We start from the raw sequence: 27770 nt of genomic DNA, 5'->3' as shown, positions 1-27770 counted from the left end.
GTTCTTTATCAGCTCTGACAACTGCAGTGGTGAATGACCTAATCATTGGACATGAGCATTCAGGGACAGTGGTAGATACGTGTGATTCCTGAGAGCACCTGGAATAGTGCCTGCATACATGCCAATCAAGACTTGAAATCTTTCATAGGTTCAGAAGAGAATGTCAGAGCTAACAGAAGCTTAAAATTTTTCTAACCAAACTGTTTCATTTACAAAAGAGAAAAGTGAAGCCCTCAAGTGGGTTATGACTTGCCTAAGGCCACACAACTTCTTGGTCGTAAGGCCAGAGTGGAACACAGAATAGAAAGTCACTTTGCAGGATAGAAATAGAAAGGCTGGGTGGAAAGAAGTCTTGGGACAGAGGTCATAAGTGGAAACTACACCACAAAGACTCATGAGAACAGAAAAACAAAGAAAGGTGTTATCAAGAGGACATTAAAAGGAGGTTAAAAAAAAATAGGAGGAGTGAATCCTCCCCTCAGATTCTCATGGCAGAAACTACTGTCAATGCAATAGAATTAGGTATCAGGAGCATTGAAGAAAAGGCAGGCTCCCCACTTCTCCTCCCATCAGGTTTCTTGTTGGTCATTGTACAATCAGTCACTTGATCTTTACTGGAACCCAAAATAAACACAGTCAATAAAAGGACAAAGGAGAAACAGAGGGAGTTTCTATTGACAGAAAACTCTTCTCAGATTACATCAATCTTGCAAGAACTTTCTGGAAACTCATTAACTGGAATCTAACTGTGAACCGTACAGAGGCACAGTCTTCCCTGCTCATCCCGGCGGCTTCCACACTCCTGTGTTATTAGGAATACACTCTATAACAGGGATGGCTTATCTGCTGGTGCAACTGTTGAATTAAGGCAGTGGATACTATTCATATGCTCAGATCTTTTAGCTGTGCTCACTAGGATGTAGACAGTCCTGAAAACAGATGAATTGTCAACTGCCTCATTCAAACATTGAGACTATGAGTGTGGACAATTCAGTAGTCACCAGACGGCTTGATAACCACTAAGCCTGGAACATCACCTCATCACCTTTCATCCTTTCTACCTCTTATTTATTTAATTTTCACTCATTCACAGAGGCAAAAATCTAGGTATGCACAGCCTATTTAAGATATATAATGTTTAAGTAGCTAACAATAGGAGACAGAGAAGCTTTATGGTACTAAAAATGGCAGGCATCTTGTGAATCCAAATAAAATAAATAAGTACACAGCTTTGTTAATTAAGAACACAAAAATTTTAAGATAATAGCTTAAATATAGTATGTGAGGAATGAAGCTAAAAATAATTAACACTTCTCTTTTCATCCTATCTACAGAATAGTGTGAGATACACAATTGAAATGAATAGAGAGACATACGTGGTATTCATGTTAAAATGAAGAGTGAATTAGAAATAATAGTTTTTAAAACACTGTGATAGCAGTTGAAATAATTGGAAATCCCCTAACATGGGGGTTTCTAGTGGGAATTATTAAGTTGGACTCTGATAATTTTACTATTTTAAAATTTTCTGGGGTTATTCACAACCTATTACACTATGCTGTTCATAAGGTGACAATGTTCACATGACTTTTTTTCCAAACTGCTATATAAAACTAGGCAAACAAGTAGGTAGAAGTTTCGTTCACTTTTAATGGTCTCTTGATACTGCAAGCATATTTTGAGGAGATTCCAAACAAGAGCTTATGCCCTAAAATGTCAAGTCTACTGGAAGACATTCTATCACTGTGTTTTATAAACACCGGGAGGTGTCAAGTTAGTAGTTGGATATATATTTAGAGGACAGGGGAGTGGTCTAAATTAGAGATATGAATGTGCAATGCATTGAGAGATGATTTCTGAAGCATGGAGTTAGATAACAGCTAGAGAAAGTGTAGATAGAGGAGGGCTGGAATACAGCTGATGTTTAGAGCTCTGCAAGAAGATGAGAGGCCAGCACAGAGAACTATAGAGGAACCAGACAGGTAGCAGGAAAACGAGGTGGGAGTAGCATTACCCTATCGAGAGAAGAAAGGATCACAAGAAGGATGTGTCCATGGCATAAGTAACTGCTGAGAGGTTGAGAGAAACAAAGATGCTGGCTCTGGAAAGATGTTGGTCATGAGTGCTGGGGATGATGGAAATGAAATGAAGCAGGTTATGTAAAGAATGGGGGGGGGTAGGAAATGGAGTCAGGCACTCTTTTAAGAATTTTTGCTTAAAATTTGTCAAAGAAATGGAGTGCTAGCTGGAGATCAAGGGATGGCAGTTTGTTTTTTTTTCGGTGCTTTGTGACCGCCTGGAGGGGTGGGATAGGGAAGGTGGGAGGGAGGGAGATGCAAGAGGGAAGGGATATGGGAACAAATGTATATGTATGACTGATTCACTTTGTTATAAAGCAGAAACTAATAAAAAATATATATATATATATCTTTATTGGAGTATAATTGCTTTACAGTGTTGTGTTAGTTTCTGCTGTACAACAAACTGAATCAGCTATATGTACACCTATATCCCCATATCCCCTCCCTCTTGAGCCTCCCTCCCACCCTCCTTATCCCACCCCTCTAGATCATCACAAAGCATCAAGCTGATCTCCCTGTGCTATGCAGCAGCTTCCCAGGATGGTAGTTTTATGCTAGGGAGAAAGGTCCCACAAAGAGGGGTTGATCGCATATCACTGGCCTTTATACAGGAGCGAAGACACAGAGGGCACTGGAGCATATGAGTAGTGGTGCAGAAGGGTGGTGGAGAGAAAGGAGGGAATTCTTTCTGGTTGCATGTTTTTTTCTATATAGTATGTAGCAAGGTCATTGGCTGAGAATGCAGGGGGTGGAATTATTGGAGCATCTGAGAAGAGACAAGAAGGTGGGAAAGAACCATCTTAGGGAATAAAATAGAGAATTTATTAGGAAAATGTAATAAAAGGGTTGTTGACCAGTTCTGAGTGCCAACATCTGAGATGTGCAATCAGTCATAAATGCAAAGATACCTGAGGTTGTGATGAGGAAGTGTTATCCTCCAAATATTACCTCTACTGTTTGAAAGCGAATGAAAGCTAGGCACCTGGGTTAAGCAATGGATGAGCAGAAGAAAAGTCATATTGCCATTTTTATAACTTCGTATTTCTGTCGATGGTTGACTCTTTGTTCATGCCTAAACCCAGCCAGATGCATAAATGAAATATTCTTTCCAGGTCTAAAGACATTTTTTTCTGAGTACCTTTGTACTGAAAAACTAAAAGTGTGTGTCAAACAAAACACCCTGTTTACTGCATTTTAAACTCAGGTCTAAATCCATTTCAGAACTCAATAAAGTAAAGTGAGTTTTTACTTCAGAGGTCACAAGAACCTTTAGTGTTAACATATATGTAAACATGAAATTTGAGGGTAGACCTCTCTCTCCTTCTACTTTCAACATAGGCTAGGTGAAAACCAACAGATTACTGGGCAATTTTATCAGTTGCAGGGGTGGAAGCAGCAAGATGGGAATTAATAACTAGATAAAGGCCCAGGAAAGACCAGTTGTGCTGTTTGGCAGGGAAATGAAAACTAACATGATCACTTTGATATTCAAAGAAAAGAAAACGACTTTAAAAAATATGATGAAATGCAAATATTGATACTTTTCATAGATTGTATTAGAACATAATAGTTTTTTGCAAAGATCCTTTTATGCCAAGAGGTGAAACAATGTCCGAGGTGAAACAATGTCAAAGCACAGGTCACAAATGTCACAATGTCAAAGCACATGGTCACAGGATGACCATGTGAAAAACTAGAGAAATAAAAATGCCTGAAAGAAATTTTAATGGAGATTAGACATGCAAAACAGACAGACACCAAACAGAGGCTGTAGAGGCTGTTACATAAACCAAGCAAATTAATGTGACAAACAGAAAGGAACTGTACATATACGAGGTAAAGAGATGCTTTCAGATAAAGAAAATGAAGTGAAGTGCATGAGGATTTTAATCATAAAGTCAAAGTTGTAGAAAGTTTGAACAAAGAATTAAATAGATGCTAGCACAATATTTACTTACTATCTTCCTGCTATTTTCCAACAGAAACATTTTAAAGTACATTTGCAAGACTCAACCCCAAAAGCATAAGAGCTAAGTGAGGAGATGAATGGCATCACTAAAAAGAGCTGGTCGAACTCAAAAAAAAAAAAAATGTGATGTTAAAGGAAAAGAAAAAACCCTGCTATAAATCAGGTTAAGGTTAAATTATGTTTCAATGAATTACTACAATGCTTTGGTTAAATAAAATATTAAGTCACATAGACAAGAAGAGGGCATGAAAAGGTTTGGATTTTCCCTATAGAAGTATTTTTTATAATGATACTTGTTCTGACAGGAACTGATTATACAAATTTCACAGCTGAACCAATGTGTGCATTTTGAGAACATGTCAACTCTCAGAGAATAATAAAAAGAACCTAAGCCAAAAGGGTAATAACAAGTGTTATACAGTCATTCCCAACATGGGTTTCTAGACCATCCACAAATAAAGTATTGGATGTCTGATTTTGAATATAGTACTCCAGCTAGACTAATAGAAGTTGATGATGAAGCTATCCAGACCAACTATACCATCTGATGAAAATTATGCATTTTTTTTTTTCTGCAGTATGCAGGCCTCTCACTGTTGTGGCCTCTCCCGTTGCGGAGCACAGGCTCCGGACGCGCAGGCTCAGCGGCCATGGCTCACAGGCCCAGCCGCTCCGCGGCATGTGGGATCTTCCCAGACCGGGGCACGAACTCGCGTCCCCTGCATCAGCAGGCAGACTCCCAACCACTGCGCCACCAGGGAAGCCCCATATGCATTTGTTTTTTAAATAAAAAGGGGAAATATGCCTTGATTCCATTTATCTCTCACTCTTGCTGACATGGGATTTGTGCGCTGGACACAGTGTTACCTCACATACATTACTGCAGACTCTGCACTCCAAGGAACCAAAACAAGAGAAATCACAAAACCAAAATATGGTCTTTGTACACACTAATAAATTACATAAATATGTGGCAATATTGACCAAGCAAAAAGAGAAGGCAGTGATAAACACTTAAGAATGAGAAAGGAGCTACCACCAAAAAAAAAAAAAAAAGACTGTGGAATTTTTAAAAATATGAAAAAATATTATGAAAAATGTAATGCTGATAAATTTGAAAACGCAAGATAGGGGAGGATTTCTTAAAAAGATACCAAAAGCACAAAACATAAAGGAAAATATTGAAAAATTTAACTTCATTAAACTTAAAAGTTTCTTTTTATCAATAGATACTATAAGCCAAGCCACTGACTGAAGGACCATGTTTGAAATGTAAAGAAGTGACAACTGATTCAGAATTATAAACTCCAACAAATGAACTAAGAAAAAACCAATCTACTTGAAAAATGAGCAATCGAAATGCACAAGCAATTAACAGACAAGGAATCTCAAATGGCCAATAAGTATGTATTAAGCTGCCCTATCTCCTTAGCATTCACTTCACACCCATCAGATTTCCAAAATTAAAAAGTCTGACAAGAATGGCTATCATCAGAAAGTCTACAAATAATAAATGCTGGAGAGGTTGTGGAGAAAAGAGAACCCTCTTACACTACTGGTGGGAATGTAAATTTGTGCAGCCACTATGGAAAACAGTATGAGGAGGTTCCTTTAAAAAATTAAAAACAGAGATACCATTTGATCCAGCAATCCCATTCCTGGGCATATGTCTGGAAAAGTTAAAAACTAATTCGAAAAGATACATGTACCCCAATGTTCACAGCAGCACTGTTTACAATAGCCAAGACATGGAAGTAACCTAAGTTACATCAACAGATGAATGGATAAAGAAGATGTGGTACATATATACAATGGAATACTACTCAGCCATAAAAAAGAATGAAATTATGCCATTTGCAGCAACATGGATGGACCTAGAGAATATCATACTAAGTGAGTAAGTCAGAAAGAGAAATACAGATGCTATATATTATCACTTATATGTGGAATCTAAAAAGTAATACAAATGAATCTATATACAAAGCAGAAACAGACTCACAGACATAGAAAACAAACTTATGGTTACCAAAGGGGAAAGGGAGGGGTGGAGGGATAACTTAGGAGTATAGGATTAGCAGATACAAACTACTATATATAAAATAGATAAGCAACAAGGATTTACTGTATCTACAGGGAACTATATTCAATATCTTGTAATAACCTATAATAGAAAATAATCTGAAAAATATATAACTGAATCACTTCGCTGTACACCTGAAACTAACACAATATTATAAATCAACTATACTTCAATTAAACCAAAGTCCGACAATATCAAGTGTTGCATGTCATAGCTATGGACCTCTGAGAATTCTTATACTCTCTTGATGGGAGGTTAAACTGGTACAACAGATCTTAGAACAATTTGGCACCATCTAGTAAAGTTGAACTTGGGTGAATTCTATGGCCTAGCAATACCACTCCTGGATGGCTATCCTAGAAAAATCCCGGGCAAGGAGACTGCAAGAATGTTCACTGTAGCACCAGATCTTGATTGTGGCTATTTATGTGGAAGAAAGAAGAGTTATGGGTTTAATGAGAGATAGATAGTGACCTTCAATTTTTTTTTTTTTTTGTGGTATGCGGACCTCTCACTGTTGTGGCCTCTCCCGTTGTGGAGCACAGGCTCCAGACGCGCAGGCTCAGCAGCCATGGCTCACGGGCCCAGCCGCTCCGCTGCATGTGGGACCTTCCCACACCGGGGCACGAACCCGCGTCCCCTGCATCGGCAGGCGGACTCTCAACCACTGCGCCACCAGGGAAGCCTGTGACCTTCAATTTATCCGTAGTGTTTTATATCTTAAGCTGGGTCTGGGGTATATAGTCATCCCTTATGTTATTACCTATACTTTTTGGTTCATCTGAATTTTTTTTCATAAAAGATAAAAAGAATAATACTTACCAAGCTATCCACATCTATGCTAGAGTTTACAGCCCACTGTAGTGTACCCATGATATTCATGGCTAAAGTTAGAATAATCCCAGCTCTTCCTTCTCCGTCACCTATAGGTGGAAAAAAGATATAAACAAACTTTATGCTATTTCTCTCTCCTGTGAACCACTTTATGTATTCCTAGAAGAGGGCACATATTAAAGTTACATTTTGATTCTGTGCCAGTTTTAACCATTTTTCATCTCAGATCCCCACAGCATGTATCCCAAGTAATAATATGCCCTGTATGTAATAAGTATTCAACCAACATTTTAAATCAAAGAGTGACTGACTATTAGCAAAGAGTTGTCCTTTTTTAAATGCTTCAGATATTGAAGGGGATGTTGGTGTTGGGTAAATATCACTTTTATCCCTTCTACTATTACTCTGTAAATAATAATACCTTCAAAGACTACAATGGATAATGGAAAAAAAGTACTGTGTCTGAATAAGCTCCTCTACAAAGAAGTCAAAAGTAGGAGAGATATATGTGTGAGCAGCATCCAGAAGATGTTTAGATGTGCTTCATGCCTTTGTGAGGAGGACTTTCTCTGCCAATCAGATGCTGTTGGCAAGAAAGAACTTCAAGTTTCACGGGGAAGTCAGAACTCATGGGTCTGTCATTTGGAAAAAGAGAAGACTGCTCTTTATGTTAAAAAAAAAAATTGACTCGTTCACCCAGGAAGAACAATACTTAAATGTCTAATTAGAGTAAATAGTTTTTAAGGGCTAGAGGGGACCACTAATTAAAATTCATAAATACTCTCTATTCATGGCCTTAAAATTTTTCTAATAGGAATGTTCTTAAATTATTATAAATTTAGGTTATCAAGTCTCAATTGAGAGTCAGTCCCTGCATCTGTAATGCATGATAAAACTGTCATAGGGTTCTAAAATTGGGAGAAATAATTCATCCCATTATTATGAATTGAAAATTTTGTTTCTATAATTCCTCTAACAGAAGACAAACCATAGATAGCAGGTATGTGCTTTTAATACTAAATCATTTATTCTAAATAGGTAAGATTTATTCAGGGCCCCAATATATTACTCATTCTGAATATTAAGATGAGAGTAAGATAAAATTTTAAAAATAATAACAATAATAAGTAATATAAGATTTTCAGGTGCTTACCATGGACCAGGCACTACACTAAGTGTTTTATACAAATTATCAAATTTAATACTCACCACAAACTTATGGGATAGATACTATTATTATGTTTATTTACACATGAGGAAAATGAGGGCTTTAGAGAAGTTAATTAAAGTGTACAAGTTACCACAGCTGAAGACCAGCAGAGGCAGGGCTGTTATTAGCTGTGTGGCTAACATTCACTCTGGCTGGGCATCTGATTTAATGGATAGGTCCTGAACTATACTGATTGCTAAATGCTTTGACTATCATGCCTGGTAAATCGGGACTCAGTCAGATCCTTAACCATTATGTTATAGCACATGATATATTGGTTTGAATTCACTGTTAACAAATCCTTGTTCACTCAGCCCTCTTGGATCCCATTTCAAATAACTTAATTAAAGGCAAAATATTTTTAAAATTCTGAACCGCAAAAGAAATTTTATTTTGTTTTAAAGTTGCCCCAAATTACTGTACTGCTAAGGATTTAGTTCATTTGCCTGCCCCTTATATTCCTTTCATAGAGTAATTTCCCATTGCCCTAGGCTGAGAGAACAGTGAAGGCAGGAAATCCACTACTCTCGCGACACCTGTGTGGATGGCAGGTGGACCCTTCAGCCAAAATGAGCCTGTTTTCTGTTCTTGCCCATACTTGGTAACTGGACAGAGGAAGTCAGCTGTTCATTCAAAGGGCCTGAATGGAGAGGCCATATAAGGTCACTGTAGCACAGCTTTGGGACATCAGGGAAACCAGAGTTCAGAGAAAGAAATGAATGAATTAGCCAGAGGAAGGAATGGGCACGGCCAGCATCCAGTCTCCAGAGACGGGAAGCTCTGAGTCTGACTCTCCACGCCTGTCCCATTTTCCCTGGAGGCTCCGTGTGCCTCCCGCCCTGTGCTCCACGAGGTCCTCCTATAATTCTCCAACATGTGCTTCATTTTGTTTGATCCAGATTCTATTCTTAGAACCAAACGACCCCTCGGATTTGGCAGTCACTCTGAATCTCTGTCCACAGTCACATATATAAGATATTTCAACCTTTCTTATAGCTCAGTAATTCACCTTTTTTAATGAGAAGAGCTCACTTGTCTATATAGGTTTTCATTTTACTTACAATGAAATATTTTACGTTTTTCACCTAAAGATCCTAAAACTCAGAACATTTGTATTTGAAAAATATGGCACTTTCACCTAAGTTATTTCACTTCTATGGCAGTTTTTCACCATGCAAAGTTCACATTAGGATGACAAATTGCACCAACGGGTGGTTAAAAGAACAAAACTTACCAGGGATGGGGATTTTGTGTGTATCTGTAAATAAATTTGGTTGTGTCTTTTCCCCTATTCAGAGAGTTCTTTAATAAAGAGATCTATTACTTTTGAAGCCAAGATCCTTTATCAAAATGAGAGTCATGAGATGGTTTTTTTTTCTTTGAATCACAGATTTGTTATCTGACACTCCTTGTATCTCAGTTTTTCAGCTGTATACATCTCTAATTCAAAGAAATCATTCATTCAATAAACAAATTTTTTGATCAATAAACTCTCAAAGAATTGATTTAAAGATATCTAAAATTTTTAACCTATAAGAATGTAGCATTTTATTGGTTGGCAAAGCTTTAAATTAAATGCTTAGCTAAATAGTTAAGGAGCTCATAGTACCTGTTGTTAAAATGGAAATGAAGGTAACAGCAATGAAGAAGAGGACAAAAATCATTTCTATTCTCATTTGGAACCAGCGCAGTGTTGACAGATACAAGAACCAGTTGGCAGTATGTAAATTCAGAGCTTTGTGGAACAAAGTTTCAAAGTAAGGCTGCCGTCCAAAGGCACGAAGTGTCCATAGTCCTTTTAAGCTCGTAACAAGATGAGTGAAAATTGGACTTCTGCCTGTGAAATATTCCCATAGAAAATAATGCAAGTCATGTAAACACATAATGCAAATTCTTACTTTAAAAAGAGTAGCTTAAAGAATAACCAAACAACAAATGTCATTGGTTAAAAAGGCTTTTCATTCTGGTGTTGTACTTTGAATAGATGCAATCTGTTACTTTTTTTAATGTTACCCACTTTTTTACTTGGTTACCATGAATGGGAACTTATTATAAAATCACTGCCGTTATTTATTCATATTCCTTGGCTACCACTGGGCATTGTTTACCTGACTAATCCTAAATTAATCAGAGAAAATGTTTTTCTTTTGAGACAATTTATTCAAGGCCTCAATTAAGAAAGTTTATGTGACTTAATTTAGCAAATAACCTTCAATGCAGAAACACACTGGAAATATATCCCCTGAAAATACACCCAAACAAGGGCCATTACTGAACAATGTGCTTCCCAAAGAGCTCAAGCAGTGTTTGGGGGCACACAAAAAGGCAGACCCCCAGGAGAGAAAGGAAAGGTGTCTGAAAACAAGCCAGAGGGAAGAATTTTGTCCAGTATCATTTGGGAACACAGACTAACATTTAGTAATAGTAGCACGATCTTTTCAAATTTTAGTTTATATGATTATGAATGGATATCACATACATCAAGCCTCCTAAGACTCTATATACTTGTTTTAAAATCAAAATGAAGTCACATGGTCATTAATTAATAAAAACAATCCATGTGTGCTTTATAATTTACTGTTTCCTTTTTCTACTTATACTTTTTTGGGGGGGGATAGTTTGTGGTTTAACATTATATTTTAAATCTGAAAGAAAACAAAGGTCAAATTCTCAATAATAATACTTAAGATCTAATGAATAACAAAAGTATGAGACCCAAGAGAGTTATATATGATGAGAATGTACAGAGATGGCCTGGATCACAGTTGAAACAGATGTTTTTAAAAGTCATTGTCATATAATGCAAGAGTTTAAAAATAGGAAAAAAATTTTGGAAAGGTACATAAATCACAGATAAATATCCACGAATAGCTCTTGTGATATTTTCCCAGGTGAGCATTACACAGGCTGCATCATACCTTCAGATTCCAGCTGTTTGAGTTGCTGTGAGGTGCAGAGGAAGTAGGCTCTCAATAGAATAAAAGCCGCTATCACTGGCACTGTAGCTAGGAAGATGTAGGGTTGTAAAACTGAGACTACCACCACAGCCCCAATCACAATTAATAACAACTGTGGGATCAAAGAAAATACACTGGTAAGTAAATAGTTCCATGTTGCAAAGCAGACAAGGTATGTTAGCAACATCTTTCTAAATAGGGTCTTCACATTCTGTTCCATTCTTAATACGGGGCAGGTATCTTCCTACTGGGAAGGCAGCCAGCCACCTCAAAGTACATTTTTCATAAGTTCTATCAAAATTCCAAAAATTGTTTAGGTTGCTTATAATATTCTGAAGTTTAGAAAACACGGTATTTTTGCATCTTAGTATATATTCACTTCCTATACACTTTAAAGTGCTGTATGATAAATAAATTTTAAATGAACATAATTTTTTTCTAGCCTGGGCTTCTTTTAAAATAAACTTAAAAAAATAAAATAAAAAATAAAATAAAATAAACTTCATATTTTAAAATAATTTTAGTATGAATGTGAAATTTTAGGATTTATTTTGTTCAGACAATTTCTGAAAATTGGGCATTCATCTTGGAGCCTTTTGAGTCAGAAAAATCTGGCAGGCTTTGGTCATCTAGGCAAGCTACTTAATTTCTCCAAACCTGGTTGATTAACATTTAAGATTGAAAAAAATATATACTTAATAAATTTCACTCCCCTTCCTGTTTTTGTTCCTGTTCCTTAAAACAACTGAAGATGACCCAGAGGCTCAAAAAAAAAAAAAAAAAAGAAAAGAAAAAAGAAGATTTTGGGGGTATGGCTGATTTAATTTGAAATTAGACCACTTTTCTCTCATATATTGTTAAATGAATTTTGTGTTTCAGTCAAGCCCATTCATTAGAGACATATCTTCACATTATCCACCCCCAAAACTGGATCCTTGTGGGCAGTCTCAGAAACAAGTTATCCATATTGGTGTTCTTCAGATCAAGTTCAAGGCTTAAATTCTATATTTCCAAAGGACACTAAATCCATACATATTAAAAAAAATCTGCTAACATTTGTTCCACAATATCCCATGTGAATAAAGAATAAATAAAGTAACTGTCACAACAAGGGTTGAAAAATAAACCTATCATAACATCTATCTGATAATCACTGAGCCAGTTGTCTACCAAATGCCATAGGTGACCCATGTATTTTCCAACGGATACAGAAATACAGAACATTTTGGTAGATGAAAACATGAATAAGTGTGTAACTAAGATCTGCATAAATCTTCTTTGAATGGGTTGTTATGTTCATCTAAAGCTTCGGATGATCATATCTCAATGATACTTTTCTAGGGAAAATGCCTCGAAGGTGTCCATTATCAAATTCTACAATAAGCCCTTCGCTCATTCTTGTTCAACAAATACTCAGATAAATACAGTGCCAAACACTGGACTAAGTACATATGATGACTCAGTAATCTAAAGAAAGTCTTCTCTATTCTGTTCTTGCCCTAAAGTTCCACCAGTACAATAAGAAAGCCTCAAACGCCTTAGTTACTACATGACAAGACTTCATCAATGGCGAAGGACTCAGTTTTTTAACTGAGAGTATTTATTTCTCAGAAATAGGATTTTTTGAAAAAAAGAGAAAACTTAACTTCCAAGCATTGTTTACTAGGAAATACAATTTAATTTAAATGGGCCACCATATTAAGTACCAGTATGTCTGAAAGACAAATGCTATTGCATTGGCAACATGGAAACGTTCAGCTACTCCATTAGAATCAGGGGTTGTTTTTGTTTGCTGTTGACAGTTGTAAATGGCACTGTGTTCATTTGTCTTGTGCTATTTTTACCATGTAATTCCAACCTGGAGCTGTTGGATTATAACAATGGGTGGGGAAAGTGATCATTTTTTCTTTGTTTTTTTTTTAACATCTTTATTGGAGTATAATTGCTTTACAATGGTGTGTTAGTTTCTGCTTTATAACAAAGTGAGTCAGTTATACATATACATATGTTCCCATATCTCTTCCCTCTTGCGTCTCCCTCCCTCCCACCCTCCCTATCCCACCCCTCTAGGTGGTCACAAAGCACCGAGCTGATCTCCCTGTGCTATGTGGCTGCTTCCCATTAGCTATCTATTTTACGTTTGGTAGTGTATATATGTCCATGCCACTCTCTCACTTTGTCACAGCTTACCCTTCCCCCACCCCATATCCTCAAGTCCATTCTCGAGTAGGTCTGTGTCTTTATTCCCGTCTTGCCCCTAGGTTCTTCATGACCTTTTTTTTTAGATTCCATATATATGTGTTAGCATACGGTATTTGTTTTTCTCTTTCTGACTTAATTATTGCTGATATGGTGGAGATTCTTAGGAATGACAATGTAACTATGTTACAATAGAACAGGAAGAATTGTGCAGCCAACCTAACCAAGATATCACATAGGGTTTGAGAAGAATGGAGAAGGTGGGTAAAACTGGAAATGGTGAAATATTCACAAGGTAGATTTCCAGCGATTAAAATGATCCAGAATAAAGCCCAAACTGAGAAGTGAACAGTAAATCTAAGCTTTGAGGAAAATAACTCTATTTGCTTTATAAGGAACCATCCTTAGGCATTGAGGTCAGAAGCTAATAATTTAGCACTTGTGCAAAACTAAAGGCACTGGTTTAATATGTTTGATATTCTAATTATACAAAGAAACTTTAAATTCTGTCCTAGTTTTTAATTCACAGTGAAGAAGAAACAAGTCATTTCAGACCAGGTATATTAGTGAGAGGACAACAAAATAAATAAATAGAGGGACTTCAATACAAGATGGAAATGTGAGTACAGATTCTAATTCCCGTTCATCCTTACCCAAATCCTAAAATTCTAGGGGGAAAAAAATCAACAGACTATAAAACCTGCAGGGCAACAGATGATAAGAATGAAGGATCACTTTGAAATCATTTAGAAGGTTAATTAATTAATTGATTGTTCAATAAATAGATAATAAATACCTATTTAAAACCAGGCAATAAACACCAGATCTGGAATTTAATTCATAATTGATAGATAGTCCTTGAGAATTTTTAAGCCAGGGATTAATGGGATTAATAGAATGAATAAGGGAGGAAAAAAGATGTAAAAGACACAGTAGAGATCAAAATGGCAGGACTCACTGTGTATTCATATATTAGAATAAGACAGAAAGAATAAAAAAAACCTAAAGGTTTTGAGGCTGACAAGAGAAGATATGCATATTTTAAAACATGGAGGCTTGGACTTCCGGGTAAGATGGCGGAAGAGTAAGACGCGGAGATCACCTTCCTCCCCATGGATACACCAGAAATACAGCTACACGTGGAACAACTCCTACAGAACACCTACTGAACGCTGGCAGAAGACCCCAGACCTCCCAAAAGGCAAGAAACCCCCCCTGGGTAGGGCAAAGCGGAGAGATCCCCACACAGAGGATCGGTGCCGAGCGGCACTCACCAGCCTGAGAGGCTTGTCTGCTCACCCGCCGGGGCGCGCAGCGCTGGAAGCTGAGGCTCGGGCTTCGGTCAGAGTGCAGGGAGAGGACTGGGGCTGGCGGCGAGAACTCAGCCTGAAGGGGGCTAATGTGCCACAGCTAGCCGGGAGGGAGTCCGGGAAAACTCTGGAGCTGCCGAAGAGGCAAAAGACTTTTTCTTCCCTCTTGGTTTCCTGGTGCGCGAGGAGAGGGGATTAAGAGCGCTGCTTAAAGGGGCTCCACAGACGGGCGCGAGTCGCGACTGAAAGCGCGGAGCCCATTGACGGGCGTGGGACGCTGGGGCTGCTGCTGCCGCCGCCGAGAAGCCTGTGTGCGAGCGCAGGTCACTGCCCACACCGCCCTTCCGGGAGCCTGTGCAGCCCGCCACTGCCGGGGTCCCGGGATCCAGGGGCGGCTTCCCTGGGAGAACGCACGGCGCGCCTCGGGCTGGTGCAACGTCACGCCGACCTCTGCCGCTGCAGGCTCGCCCCGCACTCCGTGCCCCTCCCTCCCGCCCGGCTTGAGTGAGCCAGAGTCCCCGAAGAGGCTGCTCCTTTAACCCTGTCCTGTCTGAGCGAAGAACAGACGCCCTCCGGCGACCTACATGCAGAGGCAGGGCCAAATCCAAAGCTGAGACCCAGGAGCTGTGAGAACAAAGAAGAGAAAGGGAAACCTCTCCCAGCAGCCTCAGAAGCAGCGGATTAAAGCTCCACAATCAACTTGATGTACCTTGCATCTGTGGAATACATGAATAGACAACACATCATCCCAAATTGAGGAGCCAGGAGTCAGTGCTGTGCCTCTGAGGTGGGAGAGCCAACTTCAGGACACTGGTCCACAAGAGACCTCCCAGCTCCACATAATATCAAACGGCAAAAATCTTCCAGAGATCTCCATCTCAACACCAGCACCCAGCTTCACTCAACGACCAGCAAGCTACAGTGCTGGACACCCTATGCCAAACAACTAGCAAGACAGGAACACAACGCCACCCATTAGCAGAGAGGTGGCCTAAAATCATAAAAAGTCCGCAGACACCCCAAAACACACCACCAGACGTGGACCTGCCCACCAGAAAGACAAGATCCAGCCTCATCCACCAGAACACAGGCACTAGTCCCCTCCACCAGGAAGCCTACACAACCCACTAAACCAACCTTAGCCACTGGGGACAGACACCAAAAACAACGGGAACTACGAACCTGCAGCCTGCAAAAAGGAGACCCCAAACACAGTAACATAAGCAAAATGAGAAGACAGAAAAACACACAGCAGGAGAAGGAGCAAGATAAAAACCCACCAGATGTAACAAATGAAGAGGTAATAGGCAGTCTACCTGAAAAAGAATTCAGAATAATGATGGTAAAGATGATCCAAGATTCTATTTCCCAGATCCAAAATCTTGGAAATAGAATAGACAAAATGCAAGAAACAGTTAACAAGGACCTAGAAGAACTAAAGATGAATCAAGCATCGATTAAAAACACAATACATGAAATAAAAAATACTCTAGATGGGATCAATAGCAGAATAACAGAGGCAGAAGAACGGATAAGTGAGGTGGAAGATAAAATAGTGGAAATAACTGCTGCAGAGCAAAATAAAGAAAAAAGAATGAAAAGAACAGAGGACAGTCTCAGAGACCTCTGGGACAACATTAAACGCACCAACATTCGAATTATAGGGGTTCCAGAAGAAGAAGAGAAAAAGAAAGGGACTGAGAAAATATTTGAAGAGATTATAGTTGAAAACTTCCCTAATATGGGAAAGGAAATAGTTAATCAAGTCCAGGAGGCACAGAGAGTACCATACAGAATAAATCCAAGGAGAAATACGCCAAGACACACATTAATCAAACTGTCAAAAATTAAACACAAAGAAATCATATTAAAAGCAGCAAGGCAAAAACAACAAATAACACACAAGGGAATCCCCATCAGGATAACAGCTGATCTCTCAGCAGAAACTCTACAAGGAAGAAGGGAGTGGCAGGACATAATTAAAGTGATGAAGGAGAGGGCCTCCCTGGTGGCGCAGTGGTTGAGAGTCCGCCTGCCGATGCAGGGGATACGGGTTCGTGCCCCGGTCTGGGAGGATCCCATATGCCGCGGAGCGGCTGGGCCCGTGAGCCATGGCCGCTGGGCCTGCGCATCCGGAGCCTGTGCTCCGCAACGGGAGAGGCCACAACAGTGAGAGGCCCACATACCGCAAAAAGAAAAAAAAAAAAAAAAGTGATGAAGGAGAAAAACCTGCAACCAAGATTACTCTACCCAGCATCTCATTCAGATTTGATGGAGAAATTAAAACGTTTACAGACAAGCAAAAGCTGAGAGAGTTCAGCACCACCAAACCAGCTTTACCACAAATGCTAAAGGAACTTCTCTAGGCAAGAAACACAACAGAAGTAAAAGACCTACAATAACGAACCCAAAACAATTAAGAAAATGGGAACAGGAACATACATATCGATAATTACCTTAAATGTAAATGGACTAAATGCTCCCACCAAAAGACACAGATTGGTTGAATGGATACAAAAACAAGACCCATATATATGCTGTCTACAAGAGACCCACTTCAGACCTAGAGACACATACAGACTGAAAGTAAGGGGATGGAAAAGGATATTCCATGCAAATGGAAACCAAAAGAAAGCTGGAGTAGCAATTCTCATATCAGACAAAATAGACTTTAAAATAAAGACTACTAGAAGAGACAAAGAAGGACACTACATAATGATCAAGGGATCGATCCAAGAAGAAGATATAACAATTGTAAATATTTATGCACCAAACATAGGAGCACCTCAATACATAAGGCAAATACTAACAGCCATAAAAGGAGAAATCGACAGTAACACAATCATAGTAGGGGACTTTAACAGCCCACTTTCACCAATGGACAGATCATCCAAAATGAAAATAAATAAGGAAACACAAGCTTTAAATGATACATTAAACAAGATGGACTTAATTGATATTTATAGGACATTCCATCCAAAAACAACAGAATACACATTTTTCTCAAGTGCTCATGGAACATTCTCCAGGATAGATCATATCTTGGGTCACAAATCAAGCCTTGGTAAATTTAAGAAAATTGAAATTGTATCAAGTATCTTTTCCGACCACAATGCTATGAGACTAGATATCAATTACAGGAAAAGAGCTGTAAAAAATACAAACACATGGAGGCTAAACAATACACTACTTAATAATGAAGTGATCACTGAAGAAATCAAAGAGGAAATTAAAAAATACCTAGAAACAAATGACAATGGAGACACGACGACCCAAAACCTATGGGATGTAGCAAAAGCAGTTCTAAGAAGGAAGTTTATAGCAATACAATCCCACCTTAAGAAACAGGAAACATCTCGAATAAACAACCTAACCTTGCACCTAAAGCAATTAAAGAAAGAAGAACAAAAACATCCCAAAGTTAGCAGAAGGAAAGAAATCATAAAAATCAGATCAGAAATAAATGAAAAAGAAATGAAGGAAACAATAGCAAAGATCAATAAAACTAAAAGCTGGTTCTTTGAGAAGATAAACAAAATTGATAAACCATTAGCCAGACTCATCAAGAAAAAAAGGGAGAAGACTCAAATCAATAGAATTAGAAATGAAAAAGGAGAAGTAACAACTGACACTGCAGAAATACAAAAGATCATGAGAGATTACTATAAGCAACTCTATGCCAATAAAATGGACAACCTGGAAGAAATGGACAAATTCTTAGAAATGCACAACCTGCCAAGACTGAATCAGGAAGAAATAGAAAATATGAACAGACCAATCACAAGCACTGAAATTGAAACTGTGATAAAAAATCTTCCAACAAACAAGCCCAGGACCAGATGGCTTCACAGGCGAATTCTATCAAGCATTTAGAGAAGAGCTAACACCTATCCTTCTGAAACTCTTCCAAAATACAGCAGAGGGAGGAACACTCCCAAACTCATTCTACGAGGCCACCATCACCTTGATACCAAAACCAGACAAGGATGTCACAAAGAAAGAAAACTACAGGCCAATATCACTGATGAACATAGATGCAAAAATCCGCAACAAAATACTAGCAAGCAGAATCCAACAGCACATTAAAAGGATCATACACCATGATCAAGTGGGGTTTATTCCAGGAATGCAAGGATTCTTCAATATACGCAAATCCATCAATGTGATACACCATATTAACAAATTGAAGGAGAAAAACCATATGATCATCTCAATAGATGCAGAGAAAGCTTTCGACAAAATTCAACACCCATTTATGATAAAAACCCTGCAGAAAGTAGGCATAGAGGGAACTTTCCTCAACATAATAAAGGCCATATATGACAAACCCACAGCCAGCATCGTCCTCAATGGTGAATAACTGAAACCATTTCCACTAAGATCAGGAACAAGACAAGGTTGTCCACTCTCACCACTCTTATTCAACCTAGTTTTGGAAGTTTTAGCCACAGCAATCAGAGAAGAAAAGGAAATAAAAGGAATCCAAATTGGAAAAGAGGAAGTAAAGCTGTCACTGTTTGCAGATGACATGATACTATACATAGAGAATCCTAAAGATGCTACGAGAAAACTACTAGAGTTAATCAATGAATTTGGCAAAGTTGCAAGATACAAATTTAATGCACAGAAATCTCTAGCATTCCTATATACTAATGATGAAAAATCTGAAAGTGAAATCAAGGAAAAACTCCCATTTACCATTGCAACAAAAAGAATAAAATATCTAGGAATAAACCTACCTAAGGAGACAAAAGACCTGTATGCAGAAAATTATAAGACACTGATGAAAGAAATTAAAGATGATCCAAATAGATGGAGAGATGTACCATGTTCTTGGATTGGAAGAATCAACATTGTGAAAATGACTCTACTCCCCAAAGCAATCTACAGATTCAATGCAATCCCTATCAAACTACCACTGGCATTTTTCACAGAACTAGAACAAAAAATTTCACAATTTGTATGGAAACACAAAAGACCCCGAATAGCCAAAGCAATCTTGAGAACGAAAAATGGAGCTGGAGGAATCAGGCTCCCTGACTTCAGACTATACTACAAAGCTACAGTAATCAAGACAGTATGGTACTGGCACAAAAACAGAAAGATAGATCAATGGAACAGGATAGAAAGCCCAGAGTTAAACCCACGGACATATGGTCACCTTATCTTTGATAAAGGAGGCAGGAATGTACAGTGGAGAAAGGACAGTCTCTTCAATAAGTGGTGCTGGGAAAACTGTATAGGGACATGTAAAAGTATGAGATTAGATCACTCCCTAACACCATACACAAAAATAAGCTCAAAATGGATTAAAGACCTAAATGTAAGGCCAGACACTATCAAACTCTTAGAGGAAAACATAGGCAGAACACTCTATGACATAAATCACAGCAAGATCCTTTTTGACCCACCTCCTAGAGAAATGGAAATAAAGACAAAAATAAACCCATGGGACCTAATGAAACTTAAAAGCTTTTGCACAGCAAAGGAAACCATAAACAAGACCAAAAGACAACCCTCAGAATGGGAGAAAATATTTGCAAATGAAGCAACTGACAAAGGATTAATCTCCAAAATTTATAAGCAGCTCATGCAGCTCAATAACAAAAAAACAAACAACCCAATCCAAAAATGGGCAGAAGACCTAAATAGACATTTCTCCACAGAAGATATACAGACTGCCAACAAACACATGAAAGGATGCTCAACATCTTTACTCATTAGAGAAATGCAAATCAAAACTACAATGAGATATCATCTCACACCAGTCAGAATGGCCATCATCAAAAAATCTAGAAACAATAAATGCTGGAGAGGGTGTGGAAAAAAGGGAACACTCTTGCACTGCTGGTGGGAATGTGAATTGGTATAGCCGCTATGGAGAACGGTATGGAGGTTCCTTAAAAAACTACAAATAGAACTACCATATGACCCAGCAATCCCACTACTGGGCATATACCCTGAGAAAACCATAATTCAAAAAGAGACATGTACCAAAATGTTCATAGCAGCCCTATTTACAATAGCCCAGAGATGGAAACAACCTAAGTGTCCATCATCGGATGAATGGATAAAGAAGATGTGGCACATGTATACAATGGAATATTACTCAGCCATAAAAAGAAATGAAATTGAGCTATTTGTAATGAGGTGGATAGACCTAGAGTCTGTCATACAGAGTGAAGTAAGTCAGAAAGAGAAAGACAAATACTGTATGCTAACATATATGGAATTTAAGAAAAAATTAAGAAAAAAAAATGTCATGAAGAACATAGGGGTAAGACAGGAATAAAGACACAGACCTACTAGAGAATGGACTTGAGGATATGGGGAGGGGGAAGGGTAAGCTGTGACAAAGTGAAAGAGCGGCATGGACACATATACACTACCAAACGTAAGGTAGATAGCTAGTGGGAAGTAGCCGCATAGCACAGGGAGATCAGGTCGGTGCTTTGTGACCGCCTGGAGGGGTGGGATAGGGAGGGTGGGAGGGAGACGCAAAAGGGAGGGGATATGGAAACATATGTATATGTATAACTGATTAAATATGTTATAAAGCAAAAAATTAAAAAAAAAACATGGAGGCTTCTGTTTCATGAAAAAAATCAGTCACTGAAGCATAGAGATAAGTAGGACGCCAGGATAGTTTTTTTTCTGTGTGGCTTCAAGTTCAAATTTGTCATGTATGGCCCACTTCCAGTATGCCAATCTGAAGCATATGACTTTAATATTGAAAGTGACCATCATCAGACTTATCTTCCTCATTTGAGAAACCTGAGACTCTTAGAGATTAAGTATCTTGCTCAAGGTAAAATAAATAGTGGTATCTGCAGAATAGAATCTGGATCTTTCATTTTCACTATACAATGTTCCAATCCAGAAAGTAAATTGCCCAGAATATTATCAAATGTTAAGAACTAGTGTTAATAGAAATAACACTTTTTTTAAAAAAGGAAATTTACAGGTGTGCCTCATTCTGTGAAAAAATCTGTTTCTGAAATGTGACTAAAAAGAAATTTAACTAATCTGAGCACAAGTATAACCAAAGGGGTACCCCTCTGATGCATTTTTAATAAATCAAAATTAATCAGATTTGTACTGTATTTGATTGTCATGTATCAATGCTTCCTTAATGTGAGACCTCCTTGTAAATAAAATAGGGAAATCAAAATAAAAAAGCCCTGCCCAATCACTTATGAAACAACTAGTGAGCTGCAACAACATTAGAAGTTGAGCAGAAACTACTGAAATTGCCGTAAGAGAAAGGATGAGAACCATCACGTGTGTCAAGACATGTTAATTCATAAAATAAATGTTCAAAACTGCACTCTCCCAAAGGATTTCTGAAGTGAGCCTTACACTGATTCAGAAAATACTCAGCAGACTACAAAAGTTTTTTTTTTTTTAATTATCAAGGGCTAACTTTTGCGAATTCTTTTGCAATCATGTCAAGATGTCCATGTTCCAGTTTGTACCTGAGTTAATAATATTACAGTTGAGACCAGTCATTTACAATCCTAGAACAAGGAAGAAATGTCCAGAAATTTAAGAAAGACATGGGAAACATTCTTTCACATGCATAAACTCAAAGCATCGGTTAAAGAATTCCAGCAGCGGTTGCTGTTATATCCCTAAACAGAGTAACTGAAGGAAACTCAAAATACTAAAGTTCACCTGGAACAGTTAATGTGTTTGTGCCAATTATTCCAGATGAGGCAAACTGGCAATCTGGTTTTTGTGCACCTGCCAATGTCAGTTGTGTATACACACAAATGTGATAGCCCTTATTTTATTTTATTTCATAGGTTCTCAGTGGCGGGGGTGGCAAACAACTCATCCTAAGATGGGCAGCATCCTGTTCCAAGTGTCTCTCCAAGGAGGTCATGGCGACTGCATTATTTACTCTCTGAGGCTCAACCTAAGCCAGACAGTAAGCTGTTTTCAAACCTCGTTCAACAGCCAAGGTTATTAACTCACAACACTCAAGTTCTCTCACTTATGAAGTCTTAATGCGGTATCCCCCAGGTCACCTTCATCTCCAACCCCTTCTTCCCTTCTCCACTTTCACCATCAATCACCCCACCCCAAGGACACATGCTCAGAGTCAGGCTGCCCTGCAGGTGTCTTCAGATCTGTCACCCAGGGATAGTCCTGACTAGTCCTGAATTTTTCCTTCCTCTCTCACCTGCTTGAAAACTTACCTGTACTTCTGTCTCTGCATTATGGTCCTTACTGTGAGATTGCTAACTAGCTAATCTTTGCCAAAGTGTTCATGGATGAGACTGGTTGAAACTGTAGTCCACCAGGAAACTGACGGATCTTCATTTTAACACGGGCCCTCTGGAGGTAGGTGACTTCTCCCAAATAGTGATGCCAATGTCAAAAATGTCACACTTCATGGACAGTGATTTGGGGGAAAGCAGTCTGCTATACATCTTAAATAACTCCCAAGTAGACAGCTATTGTATCTAAATGAGGAATTGCCTTAGGTTTTGGTCAGGTAAACAGTTCTGACTTACTACTGAATTTACTAAATGTATGACTATTTTGAAGATTTTTTTTAATATTGAAAAGATTTATAAAATATACAGGCTTCAACTCTTAATCCAATGAAAAGTAAGCAAGAACTAATTTACTACATTTTCTAATTAGTTTTAAAAAGTGCAACAAAGCAAAGTCACTTAATAGTACTTATTTTAACAAACCTGAATGAAGTCAAATATGGTAAGAGGCAGAAGATCATCCAAAACTGCTATATCTTTGGAGAATCTATTAAGAATCCCACCTATAATGTGAAGAAAAATTCTTCAAAAACTAGTAATCTTAAAAATACATATCAATATTTGATGAATTTGATACATCTGGATCACAGGAGAAGCATTCAAAACTCAAATATAAATGAGTACATAATCATATATATATATACATATATATATATATAATGACGTAGACAATTTTAGTACAAGGATTCTAAGTTGTACAAAGATTCTAAATAACTCTGTGTTCAAGTTATTGTCTCCTACTTTTATTTTTATTTTTTAAAATTTATTTATTTATTTTTTTTGCGGTATGTGGGCCTCTCACTGTTGTGGCCTCTCCCGTTGTGGAGCACAGGCTCCGGACGCGCAGGCTCAGTGGCCATGGCTCATGGGCCCAGCCGCTCCACGGCATGTGGGATCTTCCCGGACCGGGGCACGAACCCATGTCCCCTGCATCGGCAGGCGGACTCTCAACCACTGCGCCACCAGGGAAGCCCATGTCTCCTACTTTTATAAAATACAGATTGCTATAAGATTCAGGCAAAAACCAAGGTCTTTAATAGAGCCCTATCACAAATTATGTCAGGAATAGGCACAATCCTACTAGAACAGTCTCCCATTTACAAGCCTGAGTTTAGTAATAATTTTCTGGATATGCTCTCATCATTCCCTTATATCTGTATTTTGTAATATAGAGCCTCCCTATCCTTCAACTTCCACACCTTTCTAAAACATACCTCAGCAGAACCCGTGGCTGCTCTCAACCCCTTCCTGCCCACCATGTGGACCTCCTTTGCCATGTCCTCCTTTTCTACCCTCTTCACTGGCAATCTAAGCTTCAGTCTGTCTTCTAAATTAACAGACTCACATTTGTAAGTCTGATCATTTTTTCCTTCAATGAAGAAAGTTACACATGGAGTGCTAGGTGCCAGGCAAAATGCTAGGCACTGAGATAACAGAGGTGAATAAGCCTTGCTCCTTGCCCTTGAGGAATACATTGTCTAGGGGTGAGTTAAACCTATAATTAGATAAAATATAACATAATACTGTACAAAGTGATATTGAATCTTATCATTTACCCCCCCCCCCATTTACTGCAGGATAAAGTCTAAAATTCTTAGTTTAATATTTAATACCTTCCATGATTTGGCCTTAAACTACCCTAGGTACAAGCTTCCTCTTCTCAAACATTGTTTCAAACTGGCTTATTGTTTAAATACACTTTATACTCTCCTACCTCCTTGCCTTTTCCATGTAGCTCCTCTGCCTGAAAACCCTTTCCTCTCATGTCTACATGTTAAAATCTGTCTCCTTCCTAGCCCAACTCAAATGCCTCTCCTGCAAGGAAGCATCAATTTTTGCACCAGCTCAAATTAATCCCTTCTTCCTCTGGACACACTTAATACCTTTAATACATCTTTACAGCACTTCTGTGTTGTAATAATTATATCCATGTTGTACAGCTGCTTGTATACATGTCTTATCTCTTTTTTCTAGATTGTAAATTTCTAGAGGTCATTGGAGCATGTCACATTTATTTTGTATCACTCTGAGCCCTCAGCAAAAAGCCTTATGTAGGAAGAATTAAATTATTTTTTTATTTGTCACTATCTCCTTGCCCTTACCAATGATATTTTATTTAGCATATTTAATTAAACATATTTGTATATCTTTTCATAAATGAATCAAAAATTGAAAAAAAGTAGCGTATGGTATTTATTCTGTGTAGAAAATGAAAGTTGCTTTGGTAAAAAAATATATATATATACATACATCATTCTAGTGCTTAGTATATTTCAAATGGGAAACAATAGAAAGGGAATAACAATGGGGAACTGGATTTATTTCCTGTTGGCTATGTAACAGGCTAGTAGATGATGTCTTTTTTTCATTCTCACAATGATCCTCTGAGATAATTATTCCTTTCCCCATTTTACAGATGCGGATGCAAAGTCTCAGAAGAGTAACTTGTCCATGATCATCACTCTTATGAGGACAAGCCAGACCTCAAACAATTCCCATGCTTCTTTCATTATATCTCGTTGCCCATTTCTCACTGCTAGAATCCTGGGCAAATCCCCTACCTTCTCAGGATCTCAGTTTTCTCACTTAAAAAAATGAAATCATTGGATCAAGGTAATTGGGCATTCTCTTTTAGGTCTAAAATTTCTTAGCTCTAAAACAGAAGCGTGGTGATGAGTATATCCAAATGAGGCAAGGCTTTAGTGATACACAAGGGCTTAAAAGAATAAATATAAGGAAGATCTTCTTGAATACTAACACTGAAATGTTTTATCCAGAAAAAAATGATGGATAATTCTTTTTTTTTTTTTTTTTTTCTTTTTGCGGTATGCGGGCCTCTCACTGTTGTGGCCTCTCCCGTTGCGGAGCACAGGCTCCGGATGCGCAGGCCCAGCGGCCATGGCTCACGGGCCCAGCCGCTCCGCAGCATATGGGATCCTCCCAGACCGGGGCACGAACCCGTATCCCCTGCATCGGCAGGCGGACTCTCAACCACTGCGCCACCAGGGAGGCTCCCATTGATGGATAATTCTTATCTTGAGATTTTTAGATACATATCACTCTAAAAATCTCGGTCTTGGAATTTATTCTTTCCTTTATAATCAAATGTTCCTGTGTCTACCTCCTCTTCCTTGTCTGGATTCTTCCAGGGCAAGAACTGTACCTTATTCATCTTTTCATACCAGTTCCTGGCTTAGTGCCATAGAAAGTAAGTGTTCAACAGATTTCTGTAAGAATAAAACTTGGGAGATTCCTTATTAACCTCAGATTCTTTAAATGTGAATTTGTCTAAAGGGGAATCAATAAAATTGATTACTTTCAAAGTACCTTATTGTCCTTAGTTTTTACAATCTTTGGTCCCTTTATTTCACTGCTCTTACTTTCTGTGGCATTAATTATTTTTGTTGCGGTATAATTGACAAAAAAATTAAAGATATTTAAAGTATACAACGTGATGATTTAATATATGTATACATTGTGAAAGGATTCCTCTCACTGAGTTCATTAACACATTCATACCCTTTCATAGTTACCTTTGTGTGTGTGTGAGAGAACATTTAAGTTTTATTCTCTTAGCAAATTTCAATTATACAGGACAGTGTTATCAATTATAGTCACCACATTATACATTAGATCTTCAGACCTTACTCATTTTATAACTGACAGCTTGTACTCTTTTACTAACCTCTATGATAGTGTCAAAAATACTTTAAAAAATACATTTGGGATCCACCCAACCCATTTAAAACAACCCTGAATGAATTTGTGGGATCATCTTTGAACAGTTACATGAAACAAGATTACTCTACTTCATCAAAACACTTTATCAGTAAAAGAATCTTAGAATTTTTTTGATCACTTCAAATCTTCTCCTCTTTTAAACAACACTATACATTGACAACAAGATGCTTAGAAGGGAGCTATATCAAATATCTGAATAGAGAAGGACAGCTGACTCAGAAGGGCCTGCTTCTGTTGCTACAGCCCCATCAGCATCATGTCCTAACAAACTGAGCTACTCTAATTAACTGACACAGAAATATGAGGAGTGACGGTATCTGAGAACCTATAAAACCTGAGACAGGTACATGCCAGTCATAAGGAAGCTCAACAAAGGGTAGATGCCTGCATGCAAAAGCCAGTACTACTACTAGAAAACCAACCAACTCATAGGCCCTGTTTGTGGAGGAGCAGCAGCTTCATTTTGTACACCTAGTCAAGTACCTGCTTTCAACGTGTTGAGTGTTGACATAGGAGCTTGAAGAACAGACTGCAACATTTTGTGGTGTAGTATTTTTGAGACTGTGATTAGAGTATGCACCAGTGGTAAACCTCTGAAGAGTCCCAGAGCAAGCAAAGTGTCAGCTACTCCCACATAAATGTAAAAAAAATAATACGAGCTGGTGTTGGTGATGACCACTGCATAACTGTTATTTGCACTCTTAGTACTATTCCCTTTGTCTTGAGGAGGTGTTCTGTAAAGCAAAAGGAAATTGTTATCAGGCAACCAAACTTTCCCACTGAATTTCCAGTACATGTAAATGATGCTGAATTTGAGTCTAAAGAAACACAACATATTTCATTAGCAGAGCTTATGCCTTTAACCTGAAGGACTTACTATTGCAAGAAAGTAGATTAAGTTTTTAACCATTGAAATAGATAAAATTTCAAATACTCAGAGAAAATACTAAGTGTGCAAGGTTGTTTTAAATATTGTTATTGCATTTTATGGAAACTAAGCACAACTAAATCCTTTAAAAATTGGTAAAGAGCTGCAGGAACTGCACATGCTCACAATTTTAAACAAAAGAACTCAATTTTCCACTACAGTACTGTGGGGAAATGAAG

General features: G+C 38.1%; 1 protein-coding gene across 1 annotated transcript in view; it reads right to left on the bottom strand.

The window, feature by feature from the left end:
* Window positions 1–27770, bottom strand: part of CFTR (CF transmembrane conductance regulator) — a 194794-nt gene that overhangs the window by 44899 nt on the left and 122125 nt on the right. Inside the window, exons 17-21 of the mRNA XM_060107728.1 lie at window positions 27147–27397; window positions 23346–23425; window positions 11093–11243; window positions 9784–10011; window positions 6953–7053 (exon numbers count right to left, since the gene is read on the bottom strand). Coding sequence (XP_059963711.1) covers window positions 6953–7053; window positions 9784–10011; window positions 11093–11243; window positions 23346–23425; window positions 27147–27397 — 811 coding nt within the window. The remainder of the gene's footprint in view (window positions 1–6952; window positions 7054–9783; window positions 10012–11092; window positions 11244–23345; window positions 23426–27146; window positions 27398–27770) is intronic.

Source organism: Mesoplodon densirostris, chromosome 9, assembly GCF_025265405.1.
Source record: "Mesoplodon densirostris isolate mMesDen1 chromosome 9, mMesDen1 primary haplotype, whole genome shotgun sequence".
NCBI lineage: Eukaryota > Metazoa > Chordata > Mammalia > Artiodactyla > Ziphiidae > Mesoplodon > Mesoplodon densirostris.
Note: the sequence above shows the minus strand (reverse complement) of the source record. Positions and strands in the feature narration are given on the sequence as shown.